At 41.7% G+C, this 14065-nt stretch overlaps 6 protein-coding genes across 9 annotated transcripts in view; 5 read left to right on the top strand and 1 right to left on the bottom strand.

The window, feature by feature from the left end:
- Positions 1 to 145: 145 nt before the first annotated feature.
- On the top strand, positions 146 to 686 carry LOC108022131 (uncharacterized). The gene is made up of 3 exons (XM_044092407.2): positions 146 to 304; positions 355 to 427; positions 483 to 686. Exons 1-3 carry the CDS (start codon positions 246 to 248, stop codon positions 672 to 674), a joined length of 324 nt encoding a protein of 107 aa, XP_043948342.1. The 5' UTR covers positions 146 to 245; the 3' UTR covers positions 675 to 686.
- A 271-nt stretch (positions 687 to 957) lies between these two features.
- On the top strand, positions 958 to 1506 carry LOC108022322 (uncharacterized). The gene is made up of 3 exons (XM_017091184.3): positions 958 to 1116; positions 1166 to 1235; positions 1285 to 1506. Exons 1-3 carry the CDS (start codon positions 1058 to 1060, stop codon positions 1504 to 1506), a joined length of 351 nt encoding a protein of 116 aa, XP_016946673.1. The 5' UTR covers positions 958 to 1057.
- A 104-nt stretch (positions 1507 to 1610) lies between these two features.
- Positions 1611 to 1865, top strand: LOC108022323 (immune-induced peptide 18). The gene has a single exon (XM_017091185.3). It carries the CDS (start codon positions 1611 to 1613, stop codon positions 1821 to 1823), a length of 213 nt encoding a protein of 70 aa, XP_016946674.1. The 3' UTR covers positions 1824 to 1865.
- A 176-nt stretch (positions 1866 to 2041) lies between these two features.
- LOC108022750 (uncharacterized) lies at positions 2042 to 2750 on the top strand. Its single transcript, XM_017091847.3, has 3 exons — positions 2042 to 2337; positions 2398 to 2473; positions 2530 to 2750. Exons 1-3 carry the CDS (start codon positions 2153 to 2155, stop codon positions 2734 to 2736), a joined length of 468 nt encoding a protein of 155 aa, XP_016947336.1. The 5' UTR covers positions 2042 to 2152; the 3' UTR covers positions 2737 to 2750.
- Positions 2603 to 3363, top strand: LOC108022751 (uncharacterized). Its single transcript, XM_017091848.2, has 4 exons — positions 2603 to 2750; positions 2840 to 2960; positions 3024 to 3087; positions 3146 to 3363. Exons 1-4 carry the CDS (start codon positions 2729 to 2731, stop codon positions 3275 to 3277), a joined length of 339 nt encoding a protein of 112 aa, XP_016947337.1. The 5' UTR covers positions 2603 to 2728; the 3' UTR covers positions 3278 to 3363.
- A 9-nt stretch (positions 3364 to 3372) lies between these two features.
- The window catches only part of LOC108022749 (uncharacterized), a 39252-nt gene continuing 28559 nt past the window's right edge, over positions 3373 to 14065 (bottom strand). For 3 of the 4 annotated variants that reach the window (XM_017091844.3, XM_050888251.1, XM_017091846.3), the window contains exons 2-5: positions 6055 to 6160; positions 5730 to 5990; positions 5245 to 5491; positions 3373 to 5183 (exon numbers count right to left, since the gene is read on the bottom strand). In XM_017091844.3, the coding sequence (XP_016947333.1) occupies positions 4361 to 5183; positions 5245 to 5491; positions 5730 to 5990; positions 6055 to 6160 (1437 nt within the window). In that variant the 3' untranslated portion in view covers positions 3373 to 4360. The remainder of the gene's footprint in view (positions 5184 to 5244; positions 5492 to 5729; positions 5991 to 6054; positions 6161 to 14065) is intronic. The other variant, XM_017091845.3, reaches the window with a different exon arrangement.

Raw genomic sequence — 14065 nt, 5'->3', positions numbered from 1 at the left:
AGATAGATAGATAGTTTTTAAAAAATATAAAACAACAAAATTATAAATATATAAAATACAAGTACGAAAGCAAAAGGTTTTTCTCTGATAGGTATCTTTACATTTCTTACTCTTTCTCCACTTTAAAAATTAAATTAATAAAAATACTTTAAAAGTAAATAAATAATCTAGTTAGCCCAGGAAAATCTATCAAGAGAATTAAAACCAATTTTATTTACTAATTTTTCGTATTCCTAGTCTAAAATATGTTCCGGGGGGCTTATAAGGCTTTATCACTTTTAAAGTCAAGACATGTCTTGGTCAAGTAGGTCTTTCGGCTCTGAAAATTCCCCTTAAACCACCATCTCATTACAGCAAACGACGGCCATTCAGTGATCTCTTCGATAAAGGTGGCAGAGGCAGCGGTGGCATCGATCCCTACCATGTTGCAAGTATCTCAAAGTAACTAGTTCTTTTACAAATTATTAATAGTATTCCCGTAGAAACTATTACAAGTAAACAAAGGAAAGGAGGCCAAGATCTTGGAGTTAACCGCGCAGATCGAGTCCCTTGAGATGCAAATAAAAGCCCTTGAAAAAACCAAGTCAGCTGAGGCACAGGCTGCGAAAGCCGAACTTATGGTGGTTCTTAAAGACCTTAAAGGTGCCCTCCGGAAATTAAGAATGAATAAATAATATTAAAATGTGGGACTAGTTATTTTTACATATTATGGCATTTGTTAAAATAAATAAGTACGTTTTTTGGCGTGTTCTAACCGCTGTTGTGCGCTGCTTGTGTGGCGGCATAGAACGAGCAGAGTTATTCCTCTTTTTGGCCTTAGCGAATGCCACCGAACTTTAATTCTACAGATACTTTACATTTACGTACAGCATACTACATTTATAGCATACTTTCAGGCTTAAGTGAATATTGATAAAATAATACTTACCTTAGAGTGTGTGCCTCGACATAGTATCTTGAAAGTTACTTTAAAATTCAATAAATTCATACTTTGGGAACACTTTCAAGTTTTTCTGAGTAATCAAAATTATCTGGTCTCATTTTCATTCGCACAAACATGAACCCCAATCCAATAATTCGTACTATATTGAACCACTTCAGAAGTGGCACCATCAGGTTGGTATTGTAAGGTGCTGATATGGATAATAATGTTCTTTGCAAACAGGAGCTATCTAGTGGTCCTGCCCGATCATGGTCGTATAGAGAAGCAGCTTAAGCTGGAGGAGCTGATAACGGTAAGAAAGGGCTTGTCCAGATATAATAATCAGGAAACTCTGATCACAGGAGCGCGGCGTCTTGGATATGCGATCTCTAGAGCTCTCACTTCAGCAAAAGCGCGTTGAGGCCAATCTGACCGATCTGACACGTTGCATAAGGGGCATGGAGTTTGACTTGAAGGTGAATTCCGATCTGGAGCAAAAGGAAAACAAACAGTCGCGTGATGCCTCGCACAATTCCCCGCCAGGCGATAAGAAATCACCCAAAGTCGGTGATTTCAGCGAATAGCGAAATCCCCTCGGGTGCTTCCCAGTCCCTGGGGCAATAGTACGAGTATAAAACCACTCAGTTCTACGGAGATTGGTACTCAGAAACATTTAAGATTGCCAGCCATGAAGCTGTTTGCCCTGTGCTGCCTACTAATGTTGGGCCTCCTGGCTTGCCTGCCCACACCCGGCGCTGCCTCGCCCTCTCGCCACAGTGGATCTGGGCCGGCATCGGGATCTGGATCCGGTAATCCCTTCCACCCTCCACCTCCGCAACAGCGACCCTTTTACTACGATGCACCGGTCAGAAGACAACCTTCCAATACAATGTACGCCTAAACGAAAACAAGGCAACAATAAACAAGCCAAATTCAGTACTAATCGTGGATTTATTTTTCTTATCAATAAAAGGTAGCCGGCTGAACTTTAAACATTTAATTTTTGTTCACTTTTTAAAACAAATAGGTTTTTTTTTTATCAAAATTAGAAATGTTTTAAGTTTTTAAGTCTCAACAGATTGGTGATAATACAAATCTAATACAGCATATAGGAACTATAATATAAAATTGAAAAACCTGCTTTTGAACACATGTCAAAATTTTACATAATATACCCGTAATATGTGTTTCTGCCACACAGAAACAGTAGGTTTTAGAAGTTAAGAAACGATGTTTACTATGGCGCGAATTATAAGCTCTACAACATGCAGCAGGCTATTGTATGCACGGGAAGCACCTTATATCAGTCGACCTTATAGAATATTATGGACAAGCTTACCCAAAGAGAATGGTCTAGTTATTAAAGACCATTTCCTTCTGAGAAACAAAAATGTCATCTACAAATATCCTTTCAAGTGAGTTTTTTACAATAAACGTACACTATGCTAAGCATCAACCATTATTTAATTTTTTAGGTCCCACAGGCGGCAATTCGCGGACAAACTGTATGAAAAAGGCAAGGGAGATGAACTTAACTATTTTCTTAAGCTTGTATGTATAAAACAATATTAACATTTAATTCATTTAAAAGAACACCCATCGTATAGGGCAGGGAGCAATTTATGAAGATCAGAAAGGACAGGATCAAAGAAATTGCTGATGATATCAAGAAATTGGAAGAGGAGATCCAAAAAATGGAAAAGCAAAGCAGTCGCCAAGCTCAGAAAAAAAAGGAGCATCTTGAAAATGAATTAAAGGCTCTACGGGATATGTTGGATAGATTTCATAAGAGTTTCGAAAAAGATAATGAATAAAAGATCTCAGATAAGTAGGCTATCAGCTATCAGTTTGCCTAAAGCTTTGCACCTATTTTGAAATACCTAAAATTATTGATTTAGTTAATTCAAAATTTTTTAGATATCTACAGATCCAGAAAATCCAATACCGTGAGAAATAATATAGGTACAATGCTTAAGGTGGTAGAAAAGTTGATCCAACTGTTGCGACCGAGGATATGTCAATTCGCGCAGTCTAATAAGTGAGTAAAAAGTTAATATTTAATATATATATTGCACTCTATTCGATCTATCTTTCTATCTAGGAACATTTCCAAGCATTTGTATGAGAGGGCTAGGGCAGAGGAGAATATTCACTTCCTAAAACTGGTTTGTGTTCCAGAGATATTCAAAATAATACCTTCTTTAACTACCCATATTCAACCAGCAAAGAGAGCAGCTGAAGACCCTGCGAGAGAAGATTCTCAGCCAGAAGAACGAAGTCACGACGAAGATCATCAAAGTGGATAAACAGATACAATCGTTGGAAAAAACCAAAACAGAAGATAAAAACAACTAATTCGGAACCACCAAAAGTCCAAAGTGCATTCAAGGCAAACATTAGAACCATGAGGGAAATTAAATAAAGTGTGGCAGAAACCATAACCCATTCGCTTCTTTCTTTCGTTTGTATTTTATTTAAAATAATTTGTATCTTTCATTTACACGCTTTGCAAAGAAGCCTTCTACGACAACTGAAGCCCCTCTTCATAGTGGGGGCCGGCTTATACGTACAGTACATATATCATATATGGTAACAATTTGTTTTTTGCAGCGCAAATGGAAAATAAGATATTCAAAAGAACGTTCAAGTAATATGGCATTTAAACAAACATATATAGCGGTCGTATATATATCAACATAGTCTATACAAAGGTAAAAATAAATACAAGTACAGATAAAAATCAAATCAGAGACGACTGCCGATTGTAATGATGCATATACATATAATATAGTTCTCTTACTGCTACGAAAAATAATTATTTGTGCGTTTCATAAGTGTTTTTCAAATCATTAGTGGTGGTAGCAGAACGTAAACTGAAGTCAAGAACGTAAGTACAATACATTTGTGGTAGTTGAGCAACTTGGAGAGAGTGGTTCCCATACGAACTAAAACTAGTAACTAACTAAACTTGACTTGACTTGGTCAAGTGCCGGTTAGGCCAGAAGAGAGTGTACTCGCGTGTGTCTGCTGTCTGCTGGCTGAGTGAGTGTGTGCATCTTCTGTGTGTGCTTGTGAGGTAGGCGATTCATCATAAGATTATGGCATACTTCCGAGCGCCTCCTGATCCTCGCTTGGTTGGTTCTTGGGTCCTGTGTGTCGGGGTGTCGGGGGGTTCGCTTCTAGCTTTCAAATACTGATCAACAATGCCAGGAATGTCTCTCTGTGTGTGTAGTGTATGTGTGGGTCTGTTGCTGTGGATCCTGCTTTCAACTTAGGTCTAACTCTAGGGCTAACTCTAGCCGATCCCCCAGCCACGCTCTCTGCCTGCGAACGTGGCCGCGGCGATCAGTTTTAATTCTATAAACTAATGTAACATGAAACGGTGATGGGCTGCCGCTGATCCTTGTGCTGCTGCTGCTGCTGCTGCCGCACTGCCTCCTAACTGGGCAGTCGCTTGCTGGCCAACTCCTGCAGCTTCTGCAGCGCCAGCGTCTTGTTGATCTCCACCAGGTCGCGACTGTGCTTCGCCGCCTGCAACTGCACCTCCAGGATTTTCATGCGCATCATATGCTCCTTGCTCTGCATGTCCATGAACAAGCGCAACTCGAAGTTGTTCTGGCTGCTGCCGTTGGCGCTGGAGCTGGCTGCTGTTCCCGCGATGGCTACTCCTCCATTGCTGCTGCTGCCGGAGCGCTCCAAGGCCTGGCAATCCGAAGAGGCTGGCGCGGAAGCGGTCAGGTCGGCAGGCTGGTCCTCGCTGCCCAGCATACTGCCGCTGCTGGTGCGCTGCCTCTTGGCCAGCGGCTTCATGCCTTCCTCGTCGTCCTCGTTGTTATTATTGTTGTTGTGCTGCTGATGCATGGCCACTTGGGCCTGCGCCTGGTGCTGATGGATGGCAGCCGCTGCCGCAGCTGCTGCACTGGGAAACTGGCCAGATCGCAGGGCATTCAGGGCCTCCAGCGTGGCGGATATGTTATTCATGTTGAAGTTGGCCTGGAAGCCGGACATATCGGCTCCTCCGGGCAGGAAGGCACCGCTCGCATCCAGGGCACCGGCTGCGGAAATGGTGGCAGGACTCTCGGCCTCGTGGATCCCATTGCGACTGATGCTGTGGTTGGGCGACACACTCAGGCGATCGCCACCGCCATGGATGTCGCTCTGGTTGAGAGTGTGATTGTTGAAGGTCTCGTTGAAGGTCTCGTTGTTCTCCTCCTCCTTGATGTCCACGTCGCACAGCTCCTGCGGCGGTGTGCGGCTGCTGCTTAAGTAAACAAATCTCAATGAAAATCTCGTCCAGCTTTCACAGCAAGCCAACAACTTACTCATCCATATCGTGCTCATCGGCATTGAATTTGTAATCATCGCGGTACTCGAAACCCTCCTCCAAGGCCAGCGGGATCTTCGAGTAGTCGATGCCGTCCAGGGCCTCTGATTTGCAAGCCTTCTTGGCCTCCTGCATGAAGTCCCACACCTCGAAGGTGAAAGGCGATGGCTTCTTGCGATCGGCCACCTCGGCTCCGAACCTGGCCAAGCGGTTGTTATAGTCCAGGATCTCATTGCGAGTGCAGGCTGGAAGATAAGATGGAGTAGGATTAGAATTAGTTTGGTTTTTCTTGAAACTGAGTAGAAAGCTGCAAAGTTGGGCTTGGTAATGCAGATTTTTGAGGTTCTGGTGCAGAGCAAGTTCTACAATTGTGAATCCTGAAAACAGCACGGGCAGCATATGCTGCATGCATTTCTCTATCCCTCTCGCACTACGTTTAACTGATTGTATCGTTCTTTCGTGTTTTAATTTATAAATATATACCTTTCATGCGACGCCATTGCTCCTTGAGGCGATTGCAGGTGCGGTCGGTGCCAAACTGATTGGAGAACTTCTGGTGGATGATCTTCCAGGCCTTGTTCTTCACGGCCGTAAGGCCGGCGTCCAATCTCTTGTTCTCGATGATGCGCATGTCCTTGCGGCACAGGTCGAGCAGGTATTTCTTCTCCTGGTGGTTCCAGTTCTGGGTGCGCTCCCTTTTCTTGTACATGTTCATCGAGGGACTGTTCATGTACTGTGTCATTTCTGCAAGTGTTTCGTCGAATTTAGAATGCCTCGAAGCAGAGTGAGAGCCGTTTGCCTAACTTACCCGTCTTCAAGTCGACGCCCTCCAGCAAGTTGTGGTTGGAATTTTGCCAGTTGGCGGCGATCTTCATAAAAGCCTCCAGATCGGTGGCCGAATACTGTTTGTTGACCTGCAAAAAGAAGAGTAGCAAAAAATCAGTAATGAGCAGCCATTGATTAAGCCCCAAATAACCGGCACAATCTGAATTACAAGCCGCAAATACTTGAGCATGCAAAACTTGTGCCACATTCCCCACCATGCGAAAGTGCTTTTGCGACGCTCTCAAAAATCCAATGAACCCGATGATGAATTCGGGCAAAATCGAAGACAATCGAGACAAAATGAAGTTCGTTTTTCGTTATTAAGCACATCAATTAAATTTTCGTTTGTCAGTGAAAACAAAAGGATTCTGATTCCGATTCTGAGCCGAGAGTGCTTCTTTAACTTTTTCTTTTATTTCATTTCAGTGGAATATTTCTACCCCGGATGATATCTGACTTTGACATGACTGCCGCTGATATTGCCGAGCAGCTCTATAGATGCAGTCACATTAATTGATTTTCAATTAGCGGACAGGCGGACAGATGAACTGGGGCTGGGGAGGAGTTGGTGGGGGAGGTGTGAGCGATATCGGGGCTATAATGCCTCCATAAGGCGTATCCAAATGGGCTAAAAAGAATATGAATACGAACAATCGGATGAATTGAACACCCGCAAGACGAAGAGAAAGAAGTCCAAAAAAATCAAATAATGGCATGAAACGCGTTTTAATTTATAAGCTAACAAAACGCACACAGAAACCAGCTGCCGACATTTTGTTTGTCTCGAAAAAGTATCTGTGTGTTTACTCAATAGCCGCGTATTGGTGCGGCCGAGTGGGGTGATCAAGAGTCGTACTGACAGCCAATTATATCTAATCAAGTATATTCAAATGTACTATAAGTACACTCTGAGTATGCATTTATTCAGCAAGTTCTTCAAGTTCTAGTTAGTAGGGAGCAGGGGTTATTGTCCATACAAACTATAGATACACCAATGGTTAACTAACTTGAGATATTCTTACTGAAATACAGTAAAAATATCTAAATTTTTAATGAACAGGAAAACCCGTAAAATTGTTAAAAGACTAACAAATTAATTTTTCTAGGCCTGTAAGGTAATCATAAGAAATCCCAAAAGAAACCCCTCCTCAAAAACAGCTCGACTGTACTCGTTAAATATTGTCTTCCTAAAAACTCGTTCATTGATCGCTTCCCCCGACACAATCGTCAATCCTAAGTACGTTTTATGGTGCTTTATTTTATTCGAATTTTGTTCAGTCGTTCGCTCGATTCGAATTCTTCGCGCCCCTCCTGGCCATCGAGCACCCACAACTCTTGGCTGTAGCAACTGCGCCATGTGTTCAATATTTATGCCGTATCTGATTTACAATTTATATATATGCGTACTTTATACATACGTCTTACTTATCTAGATATTTATGTACATTCGCATTTATCGCATACTCAAAGACTGAAAGGAGACTTAGTCATTGGAGAACGCGGCGCGTGCGCTTATTATTATTATTTGTACTCTTCCTATATATAAATTTATATTTATTAGCAAACAATTAATTATTACCGTCGCCTATTATGGGAATGTTTAAATTTTAGTCATGAGCTGTGCGGGGTGGTTGCACCTTTTATTTTCGGATGGTGCACAGAAAGAAATTATTATGTCAAAAGAAGATCAAATGTATCATTCATATACTAGTTTTACAAGTCATACTGTTCTATTTATTCTATACCCCTTTGCACTAAAATTAAATCCCCTAAAAAAATTGATTTTCTCGATACAAAAAATATATAAATTTTACCAAAAAAGAAAGGGGTATATGTTTTTCCCAGTGCTTTCAAAGAATGCCAGAATCATTTAAATTCGAGTCTGGTGCCGATTATTTTGCAGGGTGGGGCTCCGGCGGCCAAGTTAGTCAAAGATGAAGTTGGGGAAGATGCAAACTGTGAAATTCTGTATCCGAAATGTATCTCTGAAATGTCGCCATTAAAAATCATCACTTGCTGTGCCTTCGGGTAGAAAAGGATCTCTCAATTAATATGCTGATCAATGGCGCATACCGATTTTGGTCGGGAAAGTGAGTTTACGTAAATCGAAATTTATAATGGCTTTCCTGCCACTCCGCTTTTGGCACTGAGAGCTCGCACATTCATAAAAATAATCACTCCAATCAATGTGACTTCAAGACTAGGCATTGAAATAAAATAAGCAAACTGGTTTAGATTTTTGGACGTATGTGAGCGTGTCTCAATGGCCGTCTGTTATCTATTTTTTGTGGCCTGTTAATATAAAAACGAAAAATAATTACTGAATCTACATGCTCTACTCGAACCCAACAATTGTGAACCTACACGCAGAGCGAAACGGAGCAACAAAAGTCAACCTTGTGCCTTAAAATAAAGCAAGGCATTGTTGCCCACCACCGCCGGAGACTTATAGTTATAGACCAGGCCAAACCAGACCATGTCCGATAGATATAGTACTCGTAAGTACGTATTCCGGAGCGAAATCCAATGCCCGGGCAGGCGTCTGTGTGCGTCTGGTAATTACCGCAAATTAACGAACGTATTCTGCGGCATGCCTTAGTATCTGAACTATCTTTGTCATCGGGCTAGAGCAGCGTTATACGTTATAGTTCAAAGTAAGTGGGGAGGGGTTATGCTACCCATAAGTACAAGTGGAGCACACACATCATTATTACTTTTATGGCGGAGTACTGCTATGGTCAGAGCCCGTCTAGATCCGAATCTCAGAACCTGGAATCGTTAAACTCTGAAGCACTTGAAGTGATTTTACAAATTTCTTGCTTCTAGCTCTGCGCTGGCACAGCCTTGTATAGCATAAATTTATGTATTATAATAATTGTATGGAGAAAACTAAAAACGAAATGTCATCGAACGCTCAAGTGGCCAAAAAGAGCTCCCCATCCTGCCAGATTTCATATTTTTTTGGGTCTTTCCACTCGAGTGGCAGGCATTCATTGATTTGAATGTGTGTTGCGGTGCTCAAATCAGGGGGAAAATAAGAAAAAATCGAAGAACGGAATTTGTTGTGCCCTGTTTATTGTTCTAACGCTGTTCGGAGTAGTTTGAGCTCTAAGTGGCTGCTCCCAGAGGTTTAACCATTTTCTCGTAGTACCCCAGGGAATGGTGAGCTTCTAAATTCCAAATTCCATTCTTTAAAACAAGTTGGGGAAAACGCCAATATGTTAGGAAGACCAGTACCATTAAGTTCTGGGAAATGTGACAGTTTGCGGAGAAAAACATAATTTTTATCGGCTTAGCCGGGCCCTGGGGACTGTCAAAATTATTTCCTAAGAAAGCCTCGAATTTAGGGACTCTGCGTCAGTTCAATTAGAGCAAAATAATTGTTGCCTACGATTCAAGAATAAAATTGTTATCCCATGCGTAATCTGGAAAGTCAGTTTCCGGAATGTGAGATTTGTTTTGGATAAAATATATTCACTAAGACATACGTAGCCTAGTTCATATTAAAAGTCCAAATGGAAAAGATTCTTGCCATCTAAAAGCTGTAATCATTTCTTGCCACCCTGTTTGGTATTTATACTAATTTGTGTGAATTACTTATTTGCCAGAATCGGTAGTTGCTGTGGCGGCAAAGTTTCTCCTTTAATGCCGTTCAGCTGGCGCAGCTGACGGAAATTGACTCATGGCTCAGTTCGGTTCGGCTCGGTGCGGCTAAGTTTGGATCGACTGAGGGCGAATTATGCTCCAGGTGTGCATGACACGGGTGCCGAAAACAACAAATTTATTAGAAATTTGCTGCACACGAAAATTACAAACACAGGCTTTGGCACATTTATGCAAACAAATAAACTAATTTCATGACGCACACGCGCGCCTGCGCAGTTGTCAGCGAAATATTTAGTTGCGTCGCGCCAGTGTTTGTGTGCTACTTACAATTGTAACTAGCTGGGGGAAAAAACTTTAAGATTTTTCTTTGTCAAATGTGGCTTTGTCTACTGCGGGCCTGGCCTACACCCAAAAATAAACGGGGAGAGAGCTGCACTGGCAGAAAAGGCTACTGGAAAACGACTAATATAGTAATTAAGGTTTCTCAGATTCACATTTTAATAATTCAAAATTTTGACAATGTTTTTCCAAATGTTTGTATCTTGATTATAGATAATTCAAATTCAGATTTTGAATATCCTTTTTAATATATTATTAAAAGCTTCTCAAACTAAAACAATTTTAAAATCCTATATTGATTGATTGAAAATCCTTAACCCCCTTTTCAAAACCCTAAGACTTCTCCCAGTGTACAGATATAGAGTGGGGGAAAGACGGTGAAAAAAGGTAATAGAAAAAGCTTTGGCTCGAGCGGGTTCAGTGACTTCCACTCCTCGTCTGCGACGGCGACAAATTGCGTTTTGTGCTGTGACAATTGCCAGGCATCGGAATCACAATCCACCTTTGCGCATGCGTAGGCCTGGACCTACTAAATTATTATTGTTCGGTTTCATTAGTCAGCCCGAAAAACCCGAAAACACTGAACGCCGAAAACTGAAAACCGAAAAGCGAAACCCCAGTATCCAAGCCCTCGCATACGAAATGGCGCAGCTGTGCATAGTTTTCGGAATCAAAGCCAGACTGTGTGACAGTCGTAGATATCGCCAAGTCAAATGGATTACCTTTATCTTCGATTCCCAGGCACTCGCACACTCCCCCGAACAATTGGAGCACTCTGCACTCGTGTACACACTGGGGCCGGCTCTGTATGCTATATGGCCTGTGTTGCGACCCAACTTTCTTGAGCACACCCTGAAAACATGGCTGACAAGTTCATTACTCCGTCCACAATTGCCGCCAACTTTGCCGAGCTGCTGCTGCTAACTGCCTTATATGGGCCCCCACCAATTGCCATTTGCTATTTGTTATTGTTTTTATGCCATTCGTAGAATGAAAATTGGTTTGTCACTCGACTTGCTAAATGAGTGTGGTACATGGTAACAACATTCAGCGATCATAAAATAGCAGCGTGCTCGGAATAGCCGGCGATTCTATGAGTATATGCTGTTTTCTTAGACTTCAGGAAGTTCATCTAGGCTGAGGAATGTACTAGGCCTATATCTGATTTTGATTAAAAAGTCAAGGAAACCATGAAAGACGCGTTGACAACATTTTGTAAATGTACACAAATGCCTGTGTCACAGGCCCTCTAGAATTTTAATATTATTTCTTGTTCCTAGCACTTAAAATAAAATAAAATAGTTATATTTTTTCATACTAATTTGAACTATTAAAAGCAAAAAAAATTTTACACGCAAATATTTCCTGCTAAAAACAGAGTTAGCTAACGAAATTTAAAAGAAACGAAAATTAAAAAATGGTTTCGTTTAGAGTTTAATATAGTACTTTAAAAAAGGTTTTGAAGCCTTTTCACTAGTTTAATATACAACTAGACTTTCTCAAAGACTGTCTTAGTGGTCTCCCCTAACCCCTCCAAAGCTTCTTAAATCGATTCGGGGCGCAGGTATTTTTGAGTTACTCTTACAAATCTTGATGTGGGTTAACACTGAGCTGCCATTGCTGCATGTGCCCGATTGGATTGTTATTATTATATGGTATTTATAACTCTTCAAGGCAGACTGGGACCCGAAAGCCCAGTGGGAAGGAGGAAAGAAAAGAAAACAATTCTAGACGGTTCAGCCGAGTTCAGACGGGGCATTTGCGGCATTTTCGGTTTAGTCATTTTCCAAAAATTCATTTGAATATCGAAATTGTTTAAGTATCCACATCCACATGTGCTTGTGGCGGTCGAAGCGCTTAAGTGTGTGTGTATCTAATTTCTATTTGTATTGGGCATTAATGCTTTCCGACTCTCTACGTTTTGCCCCCTCCCCCGAAACAAAAAACTTCTTTATAATCGCATCAAGTCATGATTGCGCCCCAACTTCGAATCGACTTTGGTTTTTTTCCCACTTTTTTCTTTCCCTTTAAATGTATTTTTGTTGTAGCTGTTGTGTGTGGCACTTGAAGGCGTTCAAAATAATTTCTGGTTCCATTTAAGTTGGACTTAAAACGAAAACTGAGCACTGAAAACTGAAACTCTTCAAGTAGACAACAACTTGGCCGAAAAAATCGAAAAAAAAACTGAAAAATAAAGAAAGCCCTTCCCCGCTCTTGGGGTTTCTCGTCTTGTTTCTCTTTTTTGGCATTAATTGTTCCATGAACCGAATCTAAGATTGATTGAACGAGTTGAACGAACCGAGAGTAACCTCGACTCGAGTCGTCCCGCAATGTAAATTATGGCACTGCGATTACCATTAGAGGCAGAATGAGTCGGTCTTCGACTGCGAATGAGACACGAACCATTTAGAATGATTTGTGCCTCGATCTGCTGCGATCTCGGGCCCTCTTATGTATCGATCTTGGGCCAATGGCAAGATACTACACACTATATACAGCTGACCACGCCCAAATAATGGCAGCAAGTAGCCGACGCCTTGTCATGTCGCACTGCGCCATAATAATTACAAATGATCAGATGTCAATTTTTATGGCGATATTATTTTACAGCCTGCCCGCCGGCCGGAGTTTCTTAAACAAATGAAATTTATTGTTAACGGTTAGTGACCCGAATTACACGTATCGCTTATTTATATCTCGGCGGATCCGATAGATGGATGGATGGCTGGCTGACTGGCTGCCCGGCTGCCTGGCTGGATGTGTATGTGGCTTGTATCTTTAAGTAGCAAACAGCACTCTGACTCTGACTCTGACTTGGCCCCTTAAGCGTTTTAATTGCGCCAATGCCCGGGCGGAATGACGACCGCCTACAACAGCTCGATCCACAAAGCTGCGAGCGGCGATAATGTATCTTTGTATCTGATCTTAATGTGCTCAGAGCTCAGAGCCCAGAATTCAGAACAGCAACGACGAGCTTCGCCTGAGCGTTAATAAGTACTTGCTGTGTAGTCTCTACTGGGCGCTGAATTGATCAAATGAAACGAACACGGTCATTAATCGAGGCAATGAGTTCGACTGGGAGAAAGTCTTCAATCAAACCGCAAAGTTTATCTATGTAAAGTAGGTCCTCTCACGGGTACTTCAATATTAGAATTCATCTAAACATGAGTATCAGAGGGTCTATACATTAATCCTCCCTATATAAAAATATAAAATCAATATTCAAAACCTTCCTTAGACATAATCCCAAGTGCTGTCATTAAGCAGTAGCTATTAATAAATAGGTTCCCTTGACATTGCTCCTTGATAATACAAAGAAACAGCTGAGAATACGTTTACAAATTTCAATTAAGGCCAAAAGTGAAGCAATCCTGGCTCGCCCTTCAATACAAACCCCTTGAAGTAAGTGCAGAATCCAACCCCTACTGCCACCCAATTGACAAATGCTAATTCTCGCTTCTCAAGATACATTTTGCATTTGGCACTTGAGTTATGCCAAGGCATTAATTCAATCCATGAGCATGAATGTTATTCATTCCGAGCGAATGAAAAAGTAGCCACGCACATTACTTGCAGCGTTTGTCAACGCGGGTAGGAGCATATCTCTATCTACAGATACACAGATACAGATACAGATACAGATACAGATGCAGACATCTGCGTATCTGGCGGATTGCCTTCTGAACTCATTGCTCACTTTGTCGCCCCATTCCTGGAACCCACTGTGTTTGTTCGTTATGATTTTGCACGTACGCATTCAGATTGAATGACTCTTAGCTCCTGGGACGCAGGAGGCAGGGAGTCGGAGGAATGGAAGCGGAAACTGCAGCTGGGTCAGCAAGCCATTGTAATCTGGTATCCAGAATCTGGCACAATTAATAATATATCTCATAAATATGGCACGGCTTTGCATGGCGGTGCAATCGCAATTTAAATGTTTGACTTGGGCTCGTTTATTCACTTATCAGGCGGCTAAAGCCAAAGGAAGAAATTAATTTAATTGCGCATAAAGTACAAAATTGTTTATTTATGCCAAACAGTCGGCGACG

Source organism: Drosophila biarmipes, chromosome 2R (assembly GCF_025231255.1).
Source record: "Drosophila biarmipes strain raj3 chromosome 2R, RU_DBia_V1.1, whole genome shotgun sequence".
NCBI lineage: Eukaryota > Metazoa > Arthropoda > Insecta > Diptera > Drosophilidae > Drosophila > Drosophila biarmipes.
The sequence above is the reverse complement of the archived record's forward strand: the minus strand, read 5'-3'. Positions and strand labels throughout refer to the sequence as shown.

Excerpts from the sequence above, each read along its gene's own strand:
- LOC108022751 (XM_017091848.2), top strand. The coding sequence starts at position 2,729 with ATGAATAAAAGATCTCAGATAA. Across the intron at positions 2,751-2,839 it reads GAATAAAAGATCTCAGATAA|ATATCTACAGATCCAGAAAA; the intron begins GTAGGCTATCAG and ends AAAATTTTTTAG. Across the intron at positions 3,088-3,145 it reads ATATTCACTTCCTAAAACTG|CAAAGAGAGCAGCTGAAGAC; the intron begins GTTTGTGTTCCA and ends ATATTCAACCAG.
- LOC108022750 (XM_017091847.3), top strand. The coding sequence starts at position 2,153 with ATGTTTACTATGGCGCGAATTATAAGCTCTACAACATGCAGCAGGCTA. Across the intron at positions 2,338-2,397 it reads ATCTACAAATATCCTTTCAA|GTCCCACAGGCGGCAATTCG; the intron begins GTGAGTTTTTTA and ends TTAATTTTTTAG. Across the intron at positions 2,474-2,529 it reads TTAACTATTTTCTTAAGCTT|GGCAGGGAGCAATTTATGAA; the intron begins GTATGTATAAAA and ends CCCATCGTATAG.
- LOC108022323 (XM_017091185.3), top strand. The coding sequence starts at position 1,611 with ATGAAGCTGTTTGCCCTGTGCTGCCTACTAATGTTGGGCCTCCTGGCT.
- LOC108022322 (XM_017091184.3), top strand. The coding sequence starts at position 1,058 with ATGAACCCCAATCCAATAATTCGTACTATATTGAACCACTTCAGAAGT. Across the intron at positions 1,117-1,165 it reads TTCAGAAGTGGCACCATCAG|GAGCTATCTAGTGGTCCTGC; the intron begins GTTGGTATTGTA and ends CTTTGCAAACAG. Across the intron at positions 1,236-1,284 it reads AGCTGGAGGAGCTGATAACG|GAGCGCGGCGTCTTGGATAT; the intron begins GTAAGAAAGGGC and ends CTCTGATCACAG.
- LOC108022131 (XM_044092407.2), top strand. The coding sequence starts at position 246 with ATGTTCCGGGGGGCTTATAAGGCTTTATCACTTTTAAAGTCAAGACAT. Across the intron at positions 305-354 it reads TCAAGACATGTCTTGGTCAA|CAAACGACGGCCATTCAGTG; the intron begins GTAGGTCTTTCG and ends ATCTCATTACAG. Across the intron at positions 428-482 it reads GCATCGATCCCTACCATGTT|AAACTATTACAAGTAAACAA; the intron begins GCAAGTATCTCA and ends GTATTCCCGTAG.